This window comes from Saccharomyces cerevisiae, chromosome V, assembly GCF_000146045.2.
Source record: "Saccharomyces cerevisiae S288C chromosome V, complete sequence".
Lineage (NCBI taxonomy): Eukaryota > Fungi > Ascomycota > Saccharomycetes > Saccharomycetales > Saccharomycetaceae > Saccharomyces > Saccharomyces cerevisiae.
This window is the reverse complement of record NC_001137.3, coordinates 39,760-56,350: the sequence shown is the minus strand read 5'-3', so window position 1 is coordinate 56,350 and position 16,591 is coordinate 39,760. Positions and strand designations below refer to the sequence as shown.

The 16,591-nt window shown below is 39.3% G+C and overlaps 9 protein-coding genes and 1 non-coding gene across 10 annotated transcripts; 7 read left to right on the top strand and 3 right to left on the bottom strand.

The window, feature by feature from the left end:
• Positions 1 to 248: 248 nt before the first annotated feature.
• On the top strand, positions 249 to 2,450 carry MAK10 (Mak10p; the record flags this gene model as incomplete). Its single annotated transcript, NM_001178868.3, has 1 exon — positions 249 to 2,450. The coding sequence occupies one exon, from the start codon at positions 249 to 251 to the stop codon at positions 2,448 to 2,450; it is 2,202 nt and encodes a 733-aa protein (NP_010861.3).
• A 682-nt stretch (positions 2,451 to 3,132) lies between these two features.
• Positions 3,133 to 3,630, top strand: RPL12A (60S ribosomal protein uL11 RPL12A; the record flags this gene model as incomplete). Its single annotated transcript, NM_001178869.1, has 1 exon — positions 3,133 to 3,630. The coding sequence occupies one exon, from the start codon at positions 3,133 to 3,135 to the stop codon at positions 3,628 to 3,630; it is 498 nt and encodes a 165-aa protein (NP_010860.1).
• A 400-nt stretch (positions 3,631 to 4,030) lies between these two features.
• Positions 4,031 to 4,201, top strand: SNR80. The gene has a single exon (NR_132163.1). It is a non-coding gene; the product is annotated as an SNR80 (small nucleolar RNA).
• Positions 4,202 to 4,811: 610 nt separating this feature from the next.
• POL5 (DNA-directed DNA polymerase) lies at positions 4,812 to 7,880 on the top strand (the record flags this gene model as incomplete). The annotated part of the gene is made up of 1 exon (NM_001178870.1): positions 4,812 to 7,880. One exon carries the CDS (start codon positions 4,812 to 4,814, stop codon positions 7,878 to 7,880), a length of 3,069 nt encoding a protein of 1,022 aa, NP_010859.1.
• Positions 7,881 to 7,977: 97 nt separating this feature from the next.
• Positions 7,978 to 9,183, bottom strand: HAT2 (Hat2p; the record flags this gene model as incomplete). Its single annotated transcript, NM_001178871.3, has 1 exon — positions 7,978 to 9,183. The coding sequence occupies one exon, from the start codon at positions 9,181 to 9,183 to the stop codon at positions 7,978 to 7,980; it is 1,206 nt and encodes a 401-aa protein (NP_010858.3).
• A 1,446-nt stretch (positions 9,184 to 10,629) lies between these two features.
• On the top strand, positions 10,630 to 11,331 carry SDD1 (Sdd1p; the record flags this gene model as incomplete). Its single annotated transcript, NM_001178872.1, has 1 exon — positions 10,630 to 11,331. The coding sequence occupies one exon, from the start codon at positions 10,630 to 10,632 to the stop codon at positions 11,329 to 11,331; it is 702 nt and encodes a 233-aa protein (NP_010857.1).
• A 94-nt stretch (positions 11,332 to 11,425) lies between these two features.
• On the bottom strand, positions 11,426 to 13,099 carry PCM1 (phosphoacetylglucosamine mutase PCM1; the record flags this gene model as incomplete). The annotated part of the gene is made up of 1 exon (NM_001178873.1): positions 11,426 to 13,099. The coding sequence occupies one exon, from the start codon at positions 13,097 to 13,099 to the stop codon at positions 11,426 to 11,428; it is 1,674 nt and encodes a 557-aa protein (NP_010856.1).
• Positions 13,100 to 13,390: 291 nt separating this feature from the next.
• HHY1 (Hhy1p) lies at positions 13,391 to 13,699 on the bottom strand (the record flags this gene model as incomplete). The annotated part of the gene is made up of 1 exon (NM_001395033.1): positions 13,391 to 13,699. One exon carries the CDS (start codon positions 13,697 to 13,699, stop codon positions 13,391 to 13,393), a length of 309 nt encoding a protein of 102 aa, NP_001381963.1.
• A 27-nt stretch (positions 13,700 to 13,726) lies between these two features.
• SOM1 (Som1p) lies at positions 13,727 to 13,951 on the top strand (the record flags this gene model as incomplete). The annotated part of the gene is made up of 1 exon (NM_001180854.3): positions 13,727 to 13,951. The coding sequence occupies one exon, from the start codon at positions 13,727 to 13,729 to the stop codon at positions 13,949 to 13,951; it is 225 nt and encodes a 74-aa protein (NP_058154.3).
• Positions 13,952 to 14,397: 446 nt separating this feature from the next.
• On the top strand, positions 14,398 to 16,305 carry PRB1 (proteinase B; the record flags this gene model as incomplete). Its single annotated transcript, NM_001178875.1, has 1 exon — positions 14,398 to 16,305. One exon carries the CDS (start codon positions 14,398 to 14,400, stop codon positions 16,303 to 16,305), a length of 1,908 nt encoding a protein of 635 aa, NP_010854.1.
• Positions 16,306 to 16,591: the final 286 nt, after the last annotated feature.

Genomic DNA, 16,591 nt, shown 5'->3' with positions numbered 1-16,591 from the left:
AATCAGGTGCCTAAATAAATGAATAAGAGTACTGTATTATCTAGTAGTTGTTATATTATCTAACCTTTACATAATACGATTATTTCACATTGTTATGTTTTCGGGTAATAATTATGAGATGGAGTGAAATTTCACGAAGAGATACAAGTAAAATAGCAGCTCTTCAATAGCAAGAAGAGTGGCGCTGAGATTGAAAACAACTGTGCTAGTGTAGAGCAACTTTGATAATAGCTGGTACGTTTCCGAGAATGGAAGTAGACAGTATATTAGGTTCCTTGAGCATAACTGATGATTTTGACCAATTGGTTGACGTCACAAGTCTGTTTGATGAATTGTGTTCAAAACTAAAACCAGAGGCTATCGTGAAAGATCCCAGGTTTGATTTGTTCGAGGGTACACATTCTTTAGAGGTCAACAACTCCAAATTAGACTCCAGTCTGATAGAATTGACAGCAGAAGAAATAGAATTTGATGTGAACGTGGCCTACGATCCACCGTTGGCAAGTGTAGCAGCCATAGCGGATAGATTACTTAGATGTGTTATCTCCTGGCTGAATGACTACCAGACTTTACCCACTACTGTATTAAGCTGCAGGTATACAGAAAGCTTATTATCGTCATTAGTTAAGGGAACAACTGCCGGTTCGTCCTGGTGTACAGGGAATATTTTGTATGATAAAGTACTAGGAAGTTGCATACTTGGCGTTTGTTATTTAACAAAATTTGTGCAGAAACTCTTGAGTGCTGGTATTGTTTTTGAAGAGGAGGATTTAAATTTTAATAACATGGGGTTTAATACATTCGATAATTTGCCGGGGCAAGATGTTGTTATCAATTCTCTCACCGAGAGCCTTCAGATATTAGAGGCATATTCTGATGATAGCTTACATTTAACTATGCTGAAGCATATACTAAAAATTATCATTTGCTTAGTCCACTTAGAAGACCATCTGACAGACTATTCCACAAAGACAAGCCACCTGGATGAGCTAATTGAAAACGCTAACTCGGTTAATGGCATATTTCCACAATTACAGCTGTCTCCACCAAAGGGTGCGTTCTCAACATATATACAAAAGCACAGGTCTAATCAATTCCCTCCCAGGAAGATTACGAAGTTACCGACGGATTACAGCGGCTTTATTACACTGGCAAATGATGTTAAAACAATACTCCTTGTAGATAAAGCCGAGTCTGCGTTGGAGACCTACCAGTTTGCCAAATTCTTCAACAAGTTGGAACAAAGGCATGTCATTGCAAGGATCTTATTCCCCTTATTTTTCATTAGAGACGACAGAACAGTTTTGGGTAAATTTTCATATACCCAATTTTATTTGCTACATGTCAAGGAGTTTTCAGCACAAACTCCATCTGAATTTGAATCCTCTATTGGTAATGAACTTATCCAAGAAAGCTCTAATATGCTTTTAGAATGGTACCAAAACTGCTCCCAAAACACATGTAGATATAGACAAGGTTTTAACAGGCAACTTATTCTATGGGATTCTCTTCAAGCCCAGTTTGAAAGTGTCAATTCACAAGTTTACTGTTCGTGGACATATTTTATGAAACTATCAAGTATGATCGAATTCTCTTTAAAGGGGTTTGATTTGGATATTTACAAACCCTTTGAAGCATACTCTATGTTTTGGTATGTTTATTATTTAAGTCACCACTTAGAAACCTTTTTGAAAGATAGTCAAAATGATATTGAATCAAATATTAATGCCATTCATTCCATGAACAAAAAACTTAAAAAATTGAAAGCTGGTGAAAAGAAGGACCAATTGAGGCTAAAGTACAGGTTTGCTATGGATAATGAAATGGAACAATTACAAGCTACCAAACAATTTTTAAACTATCTTTTGAAGGAAATTAACATTACCAAATCTTTATGTCTAATAGAGGTTTTCCAATTTGCAATTTTAAAGTCATTTGGTTTAATTGACAACAAGAATAGTACTCCGTCAAAATTCTCTAATGAACGGTTAATCCATAATTTGAGATTCAAGCCATTTAATTCAATTGGTGTTCCTGAGTTACCAGAATATGAAGTATTTCAACAAACTTTAAAAGATTTTGTCATTGAAGAAAAAGGAGCTGCATTTGATATAAAGTTAGAAAGGGCCACTAACTTTATCGAAACTGAAGTGCGCAATGTCGTTAGTTCTATTGATGAGATAATGCAAGGAATCAAGGGAGGCGATAATAACGGCGTTCTAGTAACAGGAACAAGACTGGTTCAAGAGCTCTCTCTGGAGTACTATTGTAAACTAAAACATACTTCTAAAGCATTATCAGTCAACTCAAAAGTTATCGTCAACACTTTGAAAAAGAACATTAAAAACAAGGACTCCCACGAATACAAGGTTGAATTAGTTCATACAACAGAAGGATGGAACTATTTCCCCATACAAACATTGAGAATAAAGCAAGACCGCTATAAATAATCTGGAATTTACCCTAACTGTACAAAATATATTTAGCATTATATACCCGCTATTTAATTATTATAAAGGAGACCTTTATACTCAAACAAATGAAGCCACCTTATGCCATTATCCCATTCGTACCAGTCTAAAACAAGATAAATACCCTGTTTAACATCCGAACACCAAATATGTGTGGGTGTCAAACAAAGAGACAATGTAATGAGACAATGTACTGCTTGTAAACTATAACAGTATCAGCTCAATTTCAATGCCATCTACTCCAGATATCGTTGCGATTGTACCTACAAGCCGCCTACAACGGCGTTATTGTTGTAAGCTGGTAAAATGCAGTGCGTTCCCCCGTTGTGAGTTCGGGCCAAACTTACTTGGCTGGGAGTTCCGTCCGTACAGTTGTGGCTTGCTGCCTAGACTTAGGCGGACGCGGCGGCAATTACTCCTGGGCTCTCCCTAGAGCTGGAGAGACACTCTTGGTAACCGAAGGGAAAATCCCGGAAGAAAATTTGGAATCCGTTAACACTGCTGGAAATGGACATCTCCTAATACTGAAAAAATTATTCAAAGTCTAGAATTTTGGTAAATTTCAAGGCTTCTTTGAGTTACAGTTCGTTACTATTACACCTTAAAGGAACTTTCTTTTGGGGTCTAGAAAGTCGACAACAAGAACAAAGGATATACAAAAATGCCTCCAAAGTTTGATCCTAATGAAGTTAAATACTTGTACCTAAGAGCCGTTGGTGGTGAAGTCGGTGCCTCCGCTGCTTTGGCTCCAAAGATTGGTCCTTTAGGTCTATCGCCAAAGAAGGTTGGTGAAGATATTGCTAAGGCCACCAAAGAATTCAAGGGTATCAAGGTTACCGTCCAATTAAAGATCCAAAACAGACAAGCTGCTGCCTCTGTTGTCCCATCTGCTTCCTCTTTGGTCATTACTGCTTTGAAGGAACCACCAAGAGACAGAAAGAAGGACAAAAACGTCAAGCACAGTGGTAACATTCAATTGGATGAAATTATTGAAATTGCCAGACAAATGAGAGACAAATCCTTCGGTAGAACTTTGGCTTCCGTTACTAAGGAAATCTTAGGTACTGCTCAATCTGTCGGCTGTCGTGTTGACTTCAAGAATCCCCATGATATCATTGAAGGCATTAATGCTGGTGAAATCGAAATCCCAGAAAATTAGAAAAAAATTAAAGAAAGTTTCAAAGCTTTTTAGTTTTTTTATTGTTTTTGTATTTTAATATGATAATTGCACAAAATTCCAATACGTTTATTTTCTAATTTTTGATTTCGATTCTAGGGTTATACTTTTTCTATCTGTTTTGTCTCTTCTCTTCCTCTCTGGATAACCACAATGAAGAGGATAAGTGACACATTATATTTCTATAATGTATTTCCGAAAATTATATCTGCATGTGATTATACCCTCCGTTTTTTTGTTTTTTCATTTTTATCTTTTTTTTTTTTTGCTTTTCACTTCATTCTTTTTTCTTACTTTGCTTTCCATGCTTGATTCTTTACTATTATTACTAACTTGTGAAATAGTTTTCTAATTTGCTTTTTATTAGAAAAGAAACCATCTTGAACGTTTGACAACACTCTGGGACCAAGTTTCGATGGTTATTTTTTTATTTCCATCGATGTCTTTCACTGTACTTAGTTCCAATTTATATTGCAAACAAGATTAATTTAGGCGATTACTCACTAAGATATACCTATTTCTACTATGGTTATATTAGTCCATTTCATAGCCTTACATTTTCTCTTAGTACGTACTCTCTTGGGATTGGTCTGTTACATTAGTTCGTAAACACTTGTTAATCGTTATAGTTGAGGGAGGGTATATCTAAATATCTGAACTTACTTCTGCTAATGGTTGACGACCAATAACTGATTCGAAAAGTGGAAACTTACAGTTCCTTCAAGGCTACTTTCAGATGCGCTGATGGGCGTGCTTGACACCCATCAGCTTTTCAAGTTATGTATACGTTAATTGCAATAATGAAAGGAGGAAAACAAAACCTTTCCTGCGTATGTATCTATGGGTCTGAGCAACTTCCCAACTTACTGGCTGCCTCTGCGGTAAAAACTATCAAAATATTATTTTGCATTGGTAAATATGATAGACCGGACATAAAATATCCGCAAAAGTAATAGTCTTCAAAATCAACGGACGCTATCATTTTACCCGGCCTTTAAAGCGTGAATAACACGAAAAATTTTATTGCGATGGCCAGAATTGCCTTAGAGGGCAATTTAACATTAATCTGAGGCTGCGGTTTGCACTTAATTCGAAGTTTGAATCGGGTATCCATTAACAAGGGTGATTCTTTCCACAAGTGCATCTTTTTGTCCACAAAAAAAATGACAGGGAAAGTCAACAGAGACCTTTTTTTTAAACTAGCTTCTGATCTTCGAGAAGAGCGTCTACATGCAGCTGTCGCATTAATAAAGGACTTATCCGCATTAGATTTGCCCGACGATGCAGAAGAATGGTCTTATGTATTGAATCGTTTAATCAAGGGTTTGTCGTCTGACAGAAATAGCGCGAGGTTAGGATTTTCTTTATGTTTGACGGAAGTAATCAATTTAGCTGTTAATATGCCACCAGGTCAACGACCAAAAGGTTTAGAATCAACGAACGAGTTCTTGAGCACCTTATCAACCATTTTGAACGTTAATGTCAATGAGGGAACAAAAAAATCCATGAAGGGCAAAGATGAGCGTGGAATTTTATTTGGGAAGTTATTTGGCTTGAAATCTCTACTAAATGAACCTTTATTCTCAGAAATATTTGTTAAAGATTTGGAAAAAGGAAACACCGAGTTTTTCATTCGATTCACGGAACAGCTAATTGATCTGGCCCTGAAGAAAAACTGGATCAAAGAACCATGCTTTTTTACCCTTTTCCAGACTATGAAAATGCTGCTACCTTTTATGGATGAAAGTTCCGCTGAAAAAATTCTTCTGATATATGATAAATATGACCTGACTCTGACAAATGAGGGACTGTCAACTTATTTGTTGCTGAAATATGAAGGTGATGAAAGTCTAATTCCCTCGGTGTTGGATTTGAAAAATCCAGGTTGGAAGGATAACGACCCTCTGGCAAGAGGAAATCTGCCCCTTTTAACAAAAGTATTGAGAAACTCTTCTGTAATTCCGGATGCCAATGGAGGTTTAAAAGAGACGAAAAAACAAAAAAACACGAATTGGAACCCTAGGCTGCATTTTGTTTGGAGTGTTCTGCTACCGTTGTTTGGTAATGGAAAATTAGAGAACACTAGTCATATTTCGAAGAAAAGGAAGAAAACCAACAATAAAAAGGTTCAGAATTCAATTCAATTTCCAGAGTTTTGGAAAATGGCCGTGGACGAATCATTTTTCAATGAGAAAGCTTCTAGTGAAAGAAAATATTTAGGCTTTCTAATAATCGACGCGGCTTTCAAGGCAGTTCCTGGCTCGTACATCGGGTTTTGCTTCAGCCAAAACGTTATGAGAACATTGATCAACCAATCAATAGATTCACAAAGAGTTTTAAATAAGATTTCCCAGTTAACTTTAGACTCCATAGTGAAGGCTTGTGAAGAAGATTCTGCAAACAGACTAGTACCTTGTTTAAATGCAATGTTATTTGGTCCTCACGGTTCCATAAACTTTGATAAGTTAACAAAATCTGGCACCGTTTCCAAACTTATTGCAATTAAAGAATTACCTTCTACTGTTCTTGCCCAATTACTCGATGTGTTTTTTCTACAGTTACAAGATAAAAAGGGAGTTTTATCTCATACCCTTTTTGCTCTTGATTCCATCCTTCATATAGTTCGTGCACACAAAGTCGAAATCAATGACATGGACATAATGAAGCCCGTGTTGAGACCCATCGTATATATGGCTTTCTTCAAACATACATCAGATGATCTGAAGTTAGAACAGCTACACGAATTAGCCAAGGAAAGACTTTATTCCATCCTGGGAGAGTTGACAATAAACAAAGAAATACGTTGCAAAGATCCTGAAATAAACTCATGGCAATATCTGACATTAAAGTTAATACTGGACATTGAAAATTCTCATGTAGGAGATTTAATCAATCCACTGGACGAAAATTTAGAAAATATAAAAAACGAAGCTATATCTTGCTTGAGTAAAGTTTGCAGATCAAGAACTGCTCAATCTTGGGGTCTAAGCACGTTGTTATCTATGTGCTTAGTACAATTATATGCAGGTGACACCGATTCTATTTCTGTGATCGAAGAACTTTGCGAATTTTCCAAACACGAGAATAACTCAATGGTAGGCATCACTGAAATCTTACTATCACTTTTAGCCCAAAAGAAGGCCTTACTCAGGAAATTGAGTTTAATAATCTGGCAGCAGTTTATTGAAGAAGTTGGTTTGGAAGAATTGCAAATTTTATTAGATATTTTAAAAGCGAGAGAAAACAAGCAAGGTTTTGCCCAGCTATTCGAAGGAGAAGAAGAATTTGAAGAAATTAAGGAAGAAAATGATGCCAGTGAAGACGAATCGAAAACTGGTAGTGAAAGTGAAAGTGAAAGTGAGAGTGATAGCGATGATGCTGATGAAAAAGATGAAGAAGACGAGGCAAATGAAGATATTTTGAATATTGATAAAGAGGCCACTAGCGCCTTAGTGAAGGCGTTAAATTTACCCGATAACATAGTTAATGATAAAGGGGAAGTTGACTTAGACCAACTCGAAGGGCTTTCTGACGACGGTGGAGACGATGAAGATGAGGAGTCTATGGATGATGAAAAAATGATGGAATTAGATGATCAGTTATCCGAAATTTTCAAACGTCGTAAGGAAGCATTATCAAGCATATCTACTGGAAACCAGAGGAAATTTGAGGTAAAACAATCTAGGGAAAACGTTATCTCGTTCAAGCATAGAGTTGTCGACATGTTAGCCGTTTACGTCAAATATTGTGAAAAATTGACTCTTGCTAATAAAAGTGAACATTCCAACAATTTAGGAGGCTCATTAAGCAAGCTCGTTTATTTTATTATCCCAATGCTGAAATGTGTCAATGAAACTCTTGATAGGCCACTTGCCGACAAAATTTCTAAATTGTTGAAGGGTAAAATATTCAAGATAAAAGTAACTGCATTCAAAGACATGAACAAAGACATCGAGCTTATGGATTTGTTGAAAAAAACACACAAGCTGATGCTGACTTCTAAGCCAGGTCAGCATGCTGCAGTGTTTTATTCAATGTGCTCAACCAGCTCACTGTTTTTGAGTAAGTTATACGTTGAAATCGGTGGTAACGACAAGCTTGACGAATTGATTGACTTGTATACTGCAACTACCAAAGAGTGGATGCAAAAAGGAAAATGTGGACCTAACATTTTTATTGATTTCATCAATTGGCTATCTTCAAAAAAGCAAACTGTAATGGATAAGGAATAATCTAAGTATATTTTATCACTCCTCAAAATCGGATTATGTATGTTGATCTTTGTTTAATTACGCCTTTTCGCCAAAGAAACAATAAAAAAACTATATATTAGCTTATTATATCCTTGTTCACCTTTGGTGGACCTCCCACGATGGGTAGACTATGGGAACACTTCCAAACTTGTAAAATATTTTCTTCTTCAGCACTTGCTACCAACCAAGGTATTTGAGGGTTCAAATCAAAATCATTCACTGAACTTCTGTGACCTGCGTGGACCATGATCAATTCAGGAACGCCGTCTTCCGCGTCATCAGGTGTTTGTTCTGCTCCAATTTGTTTCAAATCCCACATCATCAATCTATTGTCTGACCCGCTGGATACAACTACACCGTCAACATGGGTTGAAAATTCCAAATTGTTCACTGCATCTTCATGACCCGACATATGGTGTAATGGTTCCTTCATGTTTCTTAGATCATATAGATAAACATACGAGTCCATACCTGCGGCCGCAAGGAGGTTTGAGGAATGATGACTAAATGCTAATGTGTTGAAAGGTTGCGGGCATTTCACAGTATCGATCGTAGTATTGTTTGCCCTGACGTCATTTATTTTTAAGAGAGAATCTTCTGAAACAGTGCCGAATAGATCTTTATTGAAGTTGTGCCATTTATTATCATTAATAATATCAGAATGTAAATCATTCCAAGTTCGTACTGGTTTTGTAGGGTCACCGCCACTCCCCACTTCCCAGAGAGCGACTGTATGATCATCTGAGCCGGAAAGCAATCGCCCTTTGACCAAAGTGCTAAATGATAAAGCATAACCGTTATCCTTATGAAATTTTAGTGTTGACTGAAGACCTTCTGAGCGAGAATAGAGGAAAACTGTGCCTTGCCCATTTATTGTGGCGACAATATTAGGGTCTTGAGGCATATATCGGGCTCTAGTGATTTCTTCTTCGTGCTCATATTTAGCGGTAATCCTTATATTTGACCTAGGAGCAGGTAGAGAGGACTGATACTCCTCTCCTGCTTCTTCTTGTGGGTCTTCATTACTAAGAATTTCCTTTGGTAGATTAATTTCTGCGAATTTCAAATAGTTTTCTTCTTCACCAGAAGTGTGCGTACCGATGATTAATTCTTGTTTAATAAAGCCACCATCTAATTCTTGAACAGGAGTAGGGAGCCATTGGACGGTTAAAGATGGCCATGTTAAACGTGTCTCGCTAACAAAGTCATACATTAATGGAACATTGGATTTCCATAAATCGTACTCCTCGTCTACAGAAAGCGGTTTCTCTTGGTTTTCCATAGTTGATTGGTAATTTGCTATTTGGTGACTACTAGGCTAACCACAATTGATAGGAGAGATAAGAGAGGCAGAAGTATTAGAGGCATAGTAACGTCTTTCTAGTTATTCTCCATTATTATTTTCAAGGTTTGTCTTTGTCATGTCGACGAATGCCAGTGAAAACATCCGTACACCTCACAAATTGTTATTTTGAACAGAACAGACGAGCTACTCATCAAGTATCAAATAGACTGAACAAATGACCTAATCTTTCTAGATTACTCCAAAAGAAAAAGCTGAAAGGAAACCGGTTAAAAACATGAAAGCTTTCTGTAGGGAAGTTTTTTCCTCGCTCTGCTCCTGAGCCTACAGGAGCATGGAAATGGTTGAAAGGACCGAGGAAGAAAGGGAGCATGTCAAATAGAACAAGAGGAAAAAAAAGGTGAAAACAGCTATTTTAAGCAGCAGAAGTTTGAGTCAGAAATGCCTACAATATATGAGAATTTCTTCGCACATGGTTTAAAAAAACTAAATAATCCGCGTGATAACGTTCTCACCAGATTATGAAATCAAATAACAATGCCCCACCTGTATATTGCGATTGACGTAAACGGTAATAAATGTAAAATTTAACATAAAAAAGGGTAAAGAAAACAAACTTTTTCAGGGGTCATCCCTTTTTGTTTTCTTTTTCATTCTTATAAATCAAGAGTATTTTATCGGTAGACAGTTTAGCCGCCGATTTTGTACCGCAGTCCAATATTAGTAAATGTTGGGCACCACTTTGAACATACCGACTCATTGAGACTGCAAGAGCAATTATTTTATATTCTTCTTGAGGCGCCGTTAAAGAGAGAATGAACACGACAATTATCTACAGCATGCAATCGTGGTCAGAATTCTAACTTTTTGTCTTATAAATGCGCACGTATTATTTTCATTTATGTATATATAGATAAATCAGAGCATTGAGTAGTAAAACTGAAGGCTCAAGAGTTCTGATACGCGATGAGAATTCGTGCAGTTAGGATGTCAATTTTGCCAAAATTGGGACGGGCGGCTGCCGTCCGGGGATTCCATGAAGAGAGTGGAAAAAAAAGTGTCACTAACTTCCCACAGGTATCCCCGACACCCTATCCTGCGCTAAGAAAGCCAATCGGCTGAATGTGCAATTGATTGACGTTGAAGGAAAAGAAAAAAAGGAGAAAATTGGGGCGATAATAACAATCACAAACGTCTTCCACTTTTTATCAAATGTTGCGGGAAGAAATAAGGGTAAAATGCCTTGTGTAGGTTCATACATATATAAATAAGTAAGGAAGTTAAAAGAAACCCTTCAAAATGTAACCTACATCATGCGTAGGCTTAATATTAAGCGGAGAAAATCGGCAAGCCCAAGCTTATATTCATATTATGGAATACAAAAGGCGAAAAAGAAAATTGACTAGTAACTAAATTGAAAATTAAATGGCAAATGATGGGATTCAGAGGAATGACAACAGAAAGGGTTTTAAAACTGTACAGTTCTCGGCTTATTCTAAAGAAATTGACGTCATAATGAAAAAAATATCATTCTTGGAAAGAAACATTACCCAACAACTAGATACTCTTCCTCATTTTCCAAAAACCTTACCACCAAATCACAAAGATTGTGTAAGTAGAAAGCACAGGGCCAGGCGAGGTTGGAGTAGTCAGCTGAAAAACTTGCTAGGCATTTACTCCAAAGAGGAAATTTTTACTCTGGATAATTTAGCTGCAACACTGCATGATCAAGTTTTAAAGTTACAAGCTACACTTTTTCCCAATGCCATACTGAAACAGGTTCATCTCGACAATGCCAACATAGAAAACAAGAGAATTCTGAAGGAAATTACATATAAATACCTTTCCAACGAAAACTGTAAAGAGGAGAACAAATTCGGAACATTCATCGTAAAGAGAATTTTTTTTGGTGACTTATCACTCGGGGTTTCCGTGTTAATCAACCGTATTGCTTTCGAATCGGCCACATCATCCATTATGGTAGTGAGAAGTTCATTTATTGAAAGTGATTTCTTTTATGAAGATTATTTGATTTTCGATTGCAGAGCGAAACGACGAAAAAAATTGAAGAGGAAAATTTTGTTTATTTCCACTACCATGAATTTCAATTACCAAACCAAAGTCTAAGCCTGTAACAAACGTTGATTGATACCAATATTTTTTCTCTTTCATTTATCTCTCTGTATATCTAAATAGCTATACTATACATCGAATAATGCTTTCAAGCAGATGCCTTAACGTGCTCCACCACTTCGTCACAAAATTGACCTAACTTAGAGGAGTCCTTACATTCCGCATAAACCCTCACCGCATCCTCCGTACCACTGGCTCTGACAAAGCTTCTTCCCATGGGATACTTGGCTACCACAAGATCTATCTTGTCTTGCAACCCCACTGGATTGAGCAATTTTCTTTCCTGGTCCGTGGTTTGGAAAATTGACCTATCAGGAACGATGCACTTAACCAGCTTGTTGGGCAAATCAGTATACTCTTCATCCCAATCCATTGGCGACATTTTCAAAATCGCCAAAGTAGCAAGGACAGCAAGCATGTCTGAAATAGCATCTCCCACGGTCTGATTAATCAATTCAGAGAAACACTTCAAAGTTCTCAAAGCTAACGTATCACCATTTAACTTGGACTTGGATAATTCAGATTTGATAGTTCGATGAAATTTTTCGCTGAATATAATCGTACCATGTCCATTTGCTTCGAAATAAATGCCAATATCGTACTGAGTGGCAGCTTCATGATGCAAGTGTTTAACACCTGTCTTAGTGCAAGACACGGGACAGTGCAACGTATTTTTTATGTAAGCGGTGGAACTGCCGTTTGCATAGGCAGTTTGCACAACACCAATCTTCAAAGAATGTTCTAGGTGTGCCAATTCTAGTTGTTTAGACAAGAACTTTGCAAACAAAGTGGAAATTTTGTCACCATCCAACAAATGAAATTTTGATCCTGAGTCGACATAGTAGAACACAACCCTGTCTGCGTCACCATCAAAGGAGCAATATAGCGAATCAAACGAGGATGGAGAAAGACCCTTGGGTAATCTCTGGTTAGTCTTCACATAATCCGCACCGCATTCAAAATTCAACAGTTCTGGAACATCGGACCTGTCGTTGATTACCTCAACTTGCTCCGCTGGCACGTCCCAATCTTCGGAGGCCAGTAGTTTTTTCAACTGTGGACCACCGATACCATTGGCTGTGTCTATGAACAATTTTGGGACAGACAGCCTCTTCTCCAGCTGATACGTGGCGAAGAGCTCGTTGAAGGCTCCTATAAAGAACGAATAGTAGTCCTGTTCTGTGGCAACTGGCGCTGTGTCTCCTTCCAGTTTCCGCCTGTTGGACAAATCAGTAATGTAATGCAATTGAGGCGTAGTGACACAGCCTAGGTCCAAAACTTGCGCGTGGAAGACGCTGGCCATGGAGGAAGTCAAGCAGCGCAGCAAGTATGGACTACTTTCCCTAGAGTCTCTCCCAACCACGATGTGAGGCACGACGGTTGTATTCAAATCAATCTTTTCGTGTTCAATCAGCTTGGCCAACTCAACACGAAATTCTTCAAAATTAGTGGCAAAAGAGGCCGCATTGGCCAACTGCATGGCATATGGCTCCCATGTGGCCAAAAGCATCGATCCGTCTGGTTCCACGATCTTGACCCCGTTGTCCTGGTATGGGTTGTGCGACGCCGTGATCATCACCCCCACATACTGACCCTGAAGCTTCAGCGACCTGAGAACCGCCAGTATACCAGTACTGAACATCACCGTATCCAAATTCTTGGCCAGCGTTCTGAATCCGGCCGTACCGTAACTGAACTGCACATTCTTTGTGCGGCACGTGTCATCGTAGAGTTTGCACAATTGCTCGTAATCAACCTTCATCGTCTCTAAGCTTACTGCTGACCTTTGCCTTGGTCCTTGTACTTGTCTCGATTGCTGAAACCATTAACGGTTTTTTGTTCTTACTTAATCTTTTTTTTCCCGACGACGCAAAATGTCAGAAAAGATATAAATAGAGCAACGTTTCCTGCTACATGAAACACGCTGGCATATAGAAGAACTTCAACGAGCGAGGCTCTCTGAACAATCTGCTAATCGTGCAAGTAAGGGTTCTCGTGACAGTTCACCGTGTATAAACAGATAAACAGATAAACAGTCAGATATGCTTAATTTTTAACTGTAGGCTGTGCCGACATGCCATTTTATGCGGCTCACTTCTAACAAAAGTGACCATGACGCACAAGCAAGCAAACAGCCAAGTAAGGAAGCAGACAGCTTCACAGCACACACACACCGTTGTGTACGAAAATCCTCTGCAGAAGAGTGTATATGCCACTCATCCACACTTCCGCAGCGCAGTACGTAATGCGGTATCGTGAAAGCGAAAAAAAAACTAACAGTAGATAAGACAGATAGACAGATAGAGATGGACGAGAAACAGGGGGGGAGAAAAGGGGAAAAGAGAAGGAAAGAAAGACTCATCTATCGCAGATAAGACAATCAACCCTCATGGCGCCTCCAACCACCATCCGCACTAGGGACCAAGCGCTCGCACCGTTAGCAACGCTTGACTCACAAACCAACTGCCGGCTGAAAGAGCTTGTGCAATGGGAGTGCCAATTCAAAGGAGCCGAATACGTCTGCTCGCCTTTTAAGAGGCTTTTTGAACACTGCATTGCACCCGACAAATCAGCCACTAACTACGAGGTCACGGACACATATACCAATAGTTAAAAATTACATATACTCTATATAGCACAGTAGTGTGATAAATAAAAAATTTTGCCAAGACTTTTTTAAACTGCACCCGACAGATCAGGTCTGTGCCTACTATGCACTTATGCCCGGGGTCCCGGGAGGAGAAAAAACGAGGGCTGGGAAATGTCCGTGGACTTTAAACGCTCCGGGTTAGCAGAGTAGCAGGGCTTTCGGCTTTGGAAATTTAGGTGACTTGTTGAAAAAGCAAAATTTGGGCTCAGTAATGCCACTGCAGTGGCTTATCACGCCAGGACTGCGGGAGTGGCGGGGGCAAACACACCCGCGATAAAGAGCGCGATGAATATAAAAGGGGGCCAATGTTACGTCCCGTTATATTGGAGTTCTTCCCATACAAACTTAAGAGTCCAATTAGCTTCATCGCCAATAAAAAAACAAACTAAACCTAATTCTAACAAGCAAAGATGAAGTTAGAAAATACTCTATTTACACTCGGTGCCCTAGGGAGCATCTCTGCTGCTTTGGTCATCCCAAATCTTGAAAATGCCGCCGACCACCACGAACTGATTAACAAGGAAGATCACCACGAGAGACCCAGAAAAGTGGAATTCACTAAGGACGATGATGAGGAGCCATCTGACTCTGAAGATAAAGAACATGGAAAGTTCCATAAGAAGGGCCGCAAGGGCCAAGACAAGGAGTCTCCGGAATTCAACGGTAAACGTGCAAGTGGCTCTCATGGGAGCGCCCACGAGGGAGGAAAGGGCATGAAGCCTAAGCATGAAAGTTCCAATGATGATGATAATGATGATAAGAAGAAGAAGCCTCACCATAAGGGTGGCTGCCACGAAAATAAGGTGGAGGAGAAGAAGATGAAAGGTAAGAAAGTCAAGGGCAAGAAGCACCACGAAAAGACGTTGGAGAAAGGGAGGCACCACAACAGGCTGGCTCCTCTCGTGTCCACTGCACAATTCAACCCAGACGCGATCTCCAAGATCATCCCCAACCGCTACATTATAGTCTTCAAGAGAGGTGCCCCTCAAGAAGAGATCGATTTCCACAAGGAAAACGTCCAGCAGGCACAACTTCAATCCGTAGAGAACTTATCTGCCGAAGACGCTTTCTTCATTTCTACTAAAGACACCTCCTTGTCCACCTCTGAGGCTGGCGGTATCCAGGACTCATTCAACATCGATAATCTTTTCTCCGGTTACATCGGTTACTTCACCCAAGAGATTGTCGACTTGATACGTCAAAACCCATTAGTAGACTTTGTTGAGAGAGACTCTATTGTCGAGGCTACAGAATTTGACACTCAAAATAGCGCCCCATGGGGGTTGGCCCGTATTTCCCACAGAGAGCGCCTCAACCTGGGGTCCTTCAACAAGTATCTCTACGATGATGATGCCGGTCGCGGTGTCACGTCCTATGTTATTGACACGGGTGTCAACATCAACCACAAGGACTTCGAAAAGAGAGCCATTTGGGGGAAAACCATCCCACTTAACGACGAAGATCTCGACGGTAACGGCCACGGTACCCACTGTGCCGGTACTATCGCTTCCAAACACTACGGTGTCGCTAAAAATGCCAACGTTGTTGCGGTGAAAGTCTTGAGATCAAACGGGTCTGGTACCATGTCTGATGTCGTCAAAGGTGTCGAATATGCCGCAAAGGCGCACCAAAAAGAAGCCCAAGAAAAGAAAAAGGGGTTCAAAGGTTCCACAGCCAATATGTCGCTTGGTGGTGGCAAGTCCCCAGCTTTGGACTTGGCTGTTAATGCAGCCGTTGAAGTCGGTATTCACTTTGCCGTGGCTGCTGGTAACGAAAACCAAGACGCTTGTAATACCTCCCCAGCTTCTGCTGACAAGGCCATCACCGTCGGAGCTTCCACGTTGAGCGATGACAGAGCCTACTTTTCCAACTGGGGTAAGTGTGTCGACGTTTTCGCCCCAGGTTTAAACATTTTGTCCACCTACATTGGAAGTGATGACGCCACCGCCACTTTATCGGGTACCTCAATGGCTTCCCCTCACGTTGCTGGTTTGTTGACCTACTTTTTGTCTTTGCAACCAGGTTCTGATAGTGAATTTTTCGAATTGGGCCAGGATTCTTTGACTCCTCAGCAATTGAAAAAGAAGCTAATTCATTACAGTACAAAGGACATTTTGTTCGATATCCCTGAAGACACTCCAAATGTTTTAATCTACAACGGTGGTGGTCAAGATTTGTCCGCTTTCTGGAATGATACCAAAAAGTCCCATTCATCTGGTTTCAAGCAAGAATTGAACATGGATGAATTCATTGGATCAAAGACCGATTTAATCTTTGATCAAGTGAGAGATATTCTTGATAAATTGAATATTATTTAATTCTTCATTTAGAAAAATTTCAGCTGCTTTTTTTTTTCTTTTTCTTTCCTTAGGCGTCTCGAGGTTACAAGTCGGAGTCCCTCTTCACTATCGTTTGTCCACTTTTTTTATATCCCCATTATTTTCAATCTGAATTTCATTTTTTTTTTTTAATTCATGAAATTTATATGTCCCACGTATTACTACATATTTGCGTTTTTAATTAAATAAATAACTGTTACTTTTATTATATCTTATTTGCAGATCACTTATCTGATCAAATGTTTTCGTTTTCGTGTGTGGTGAC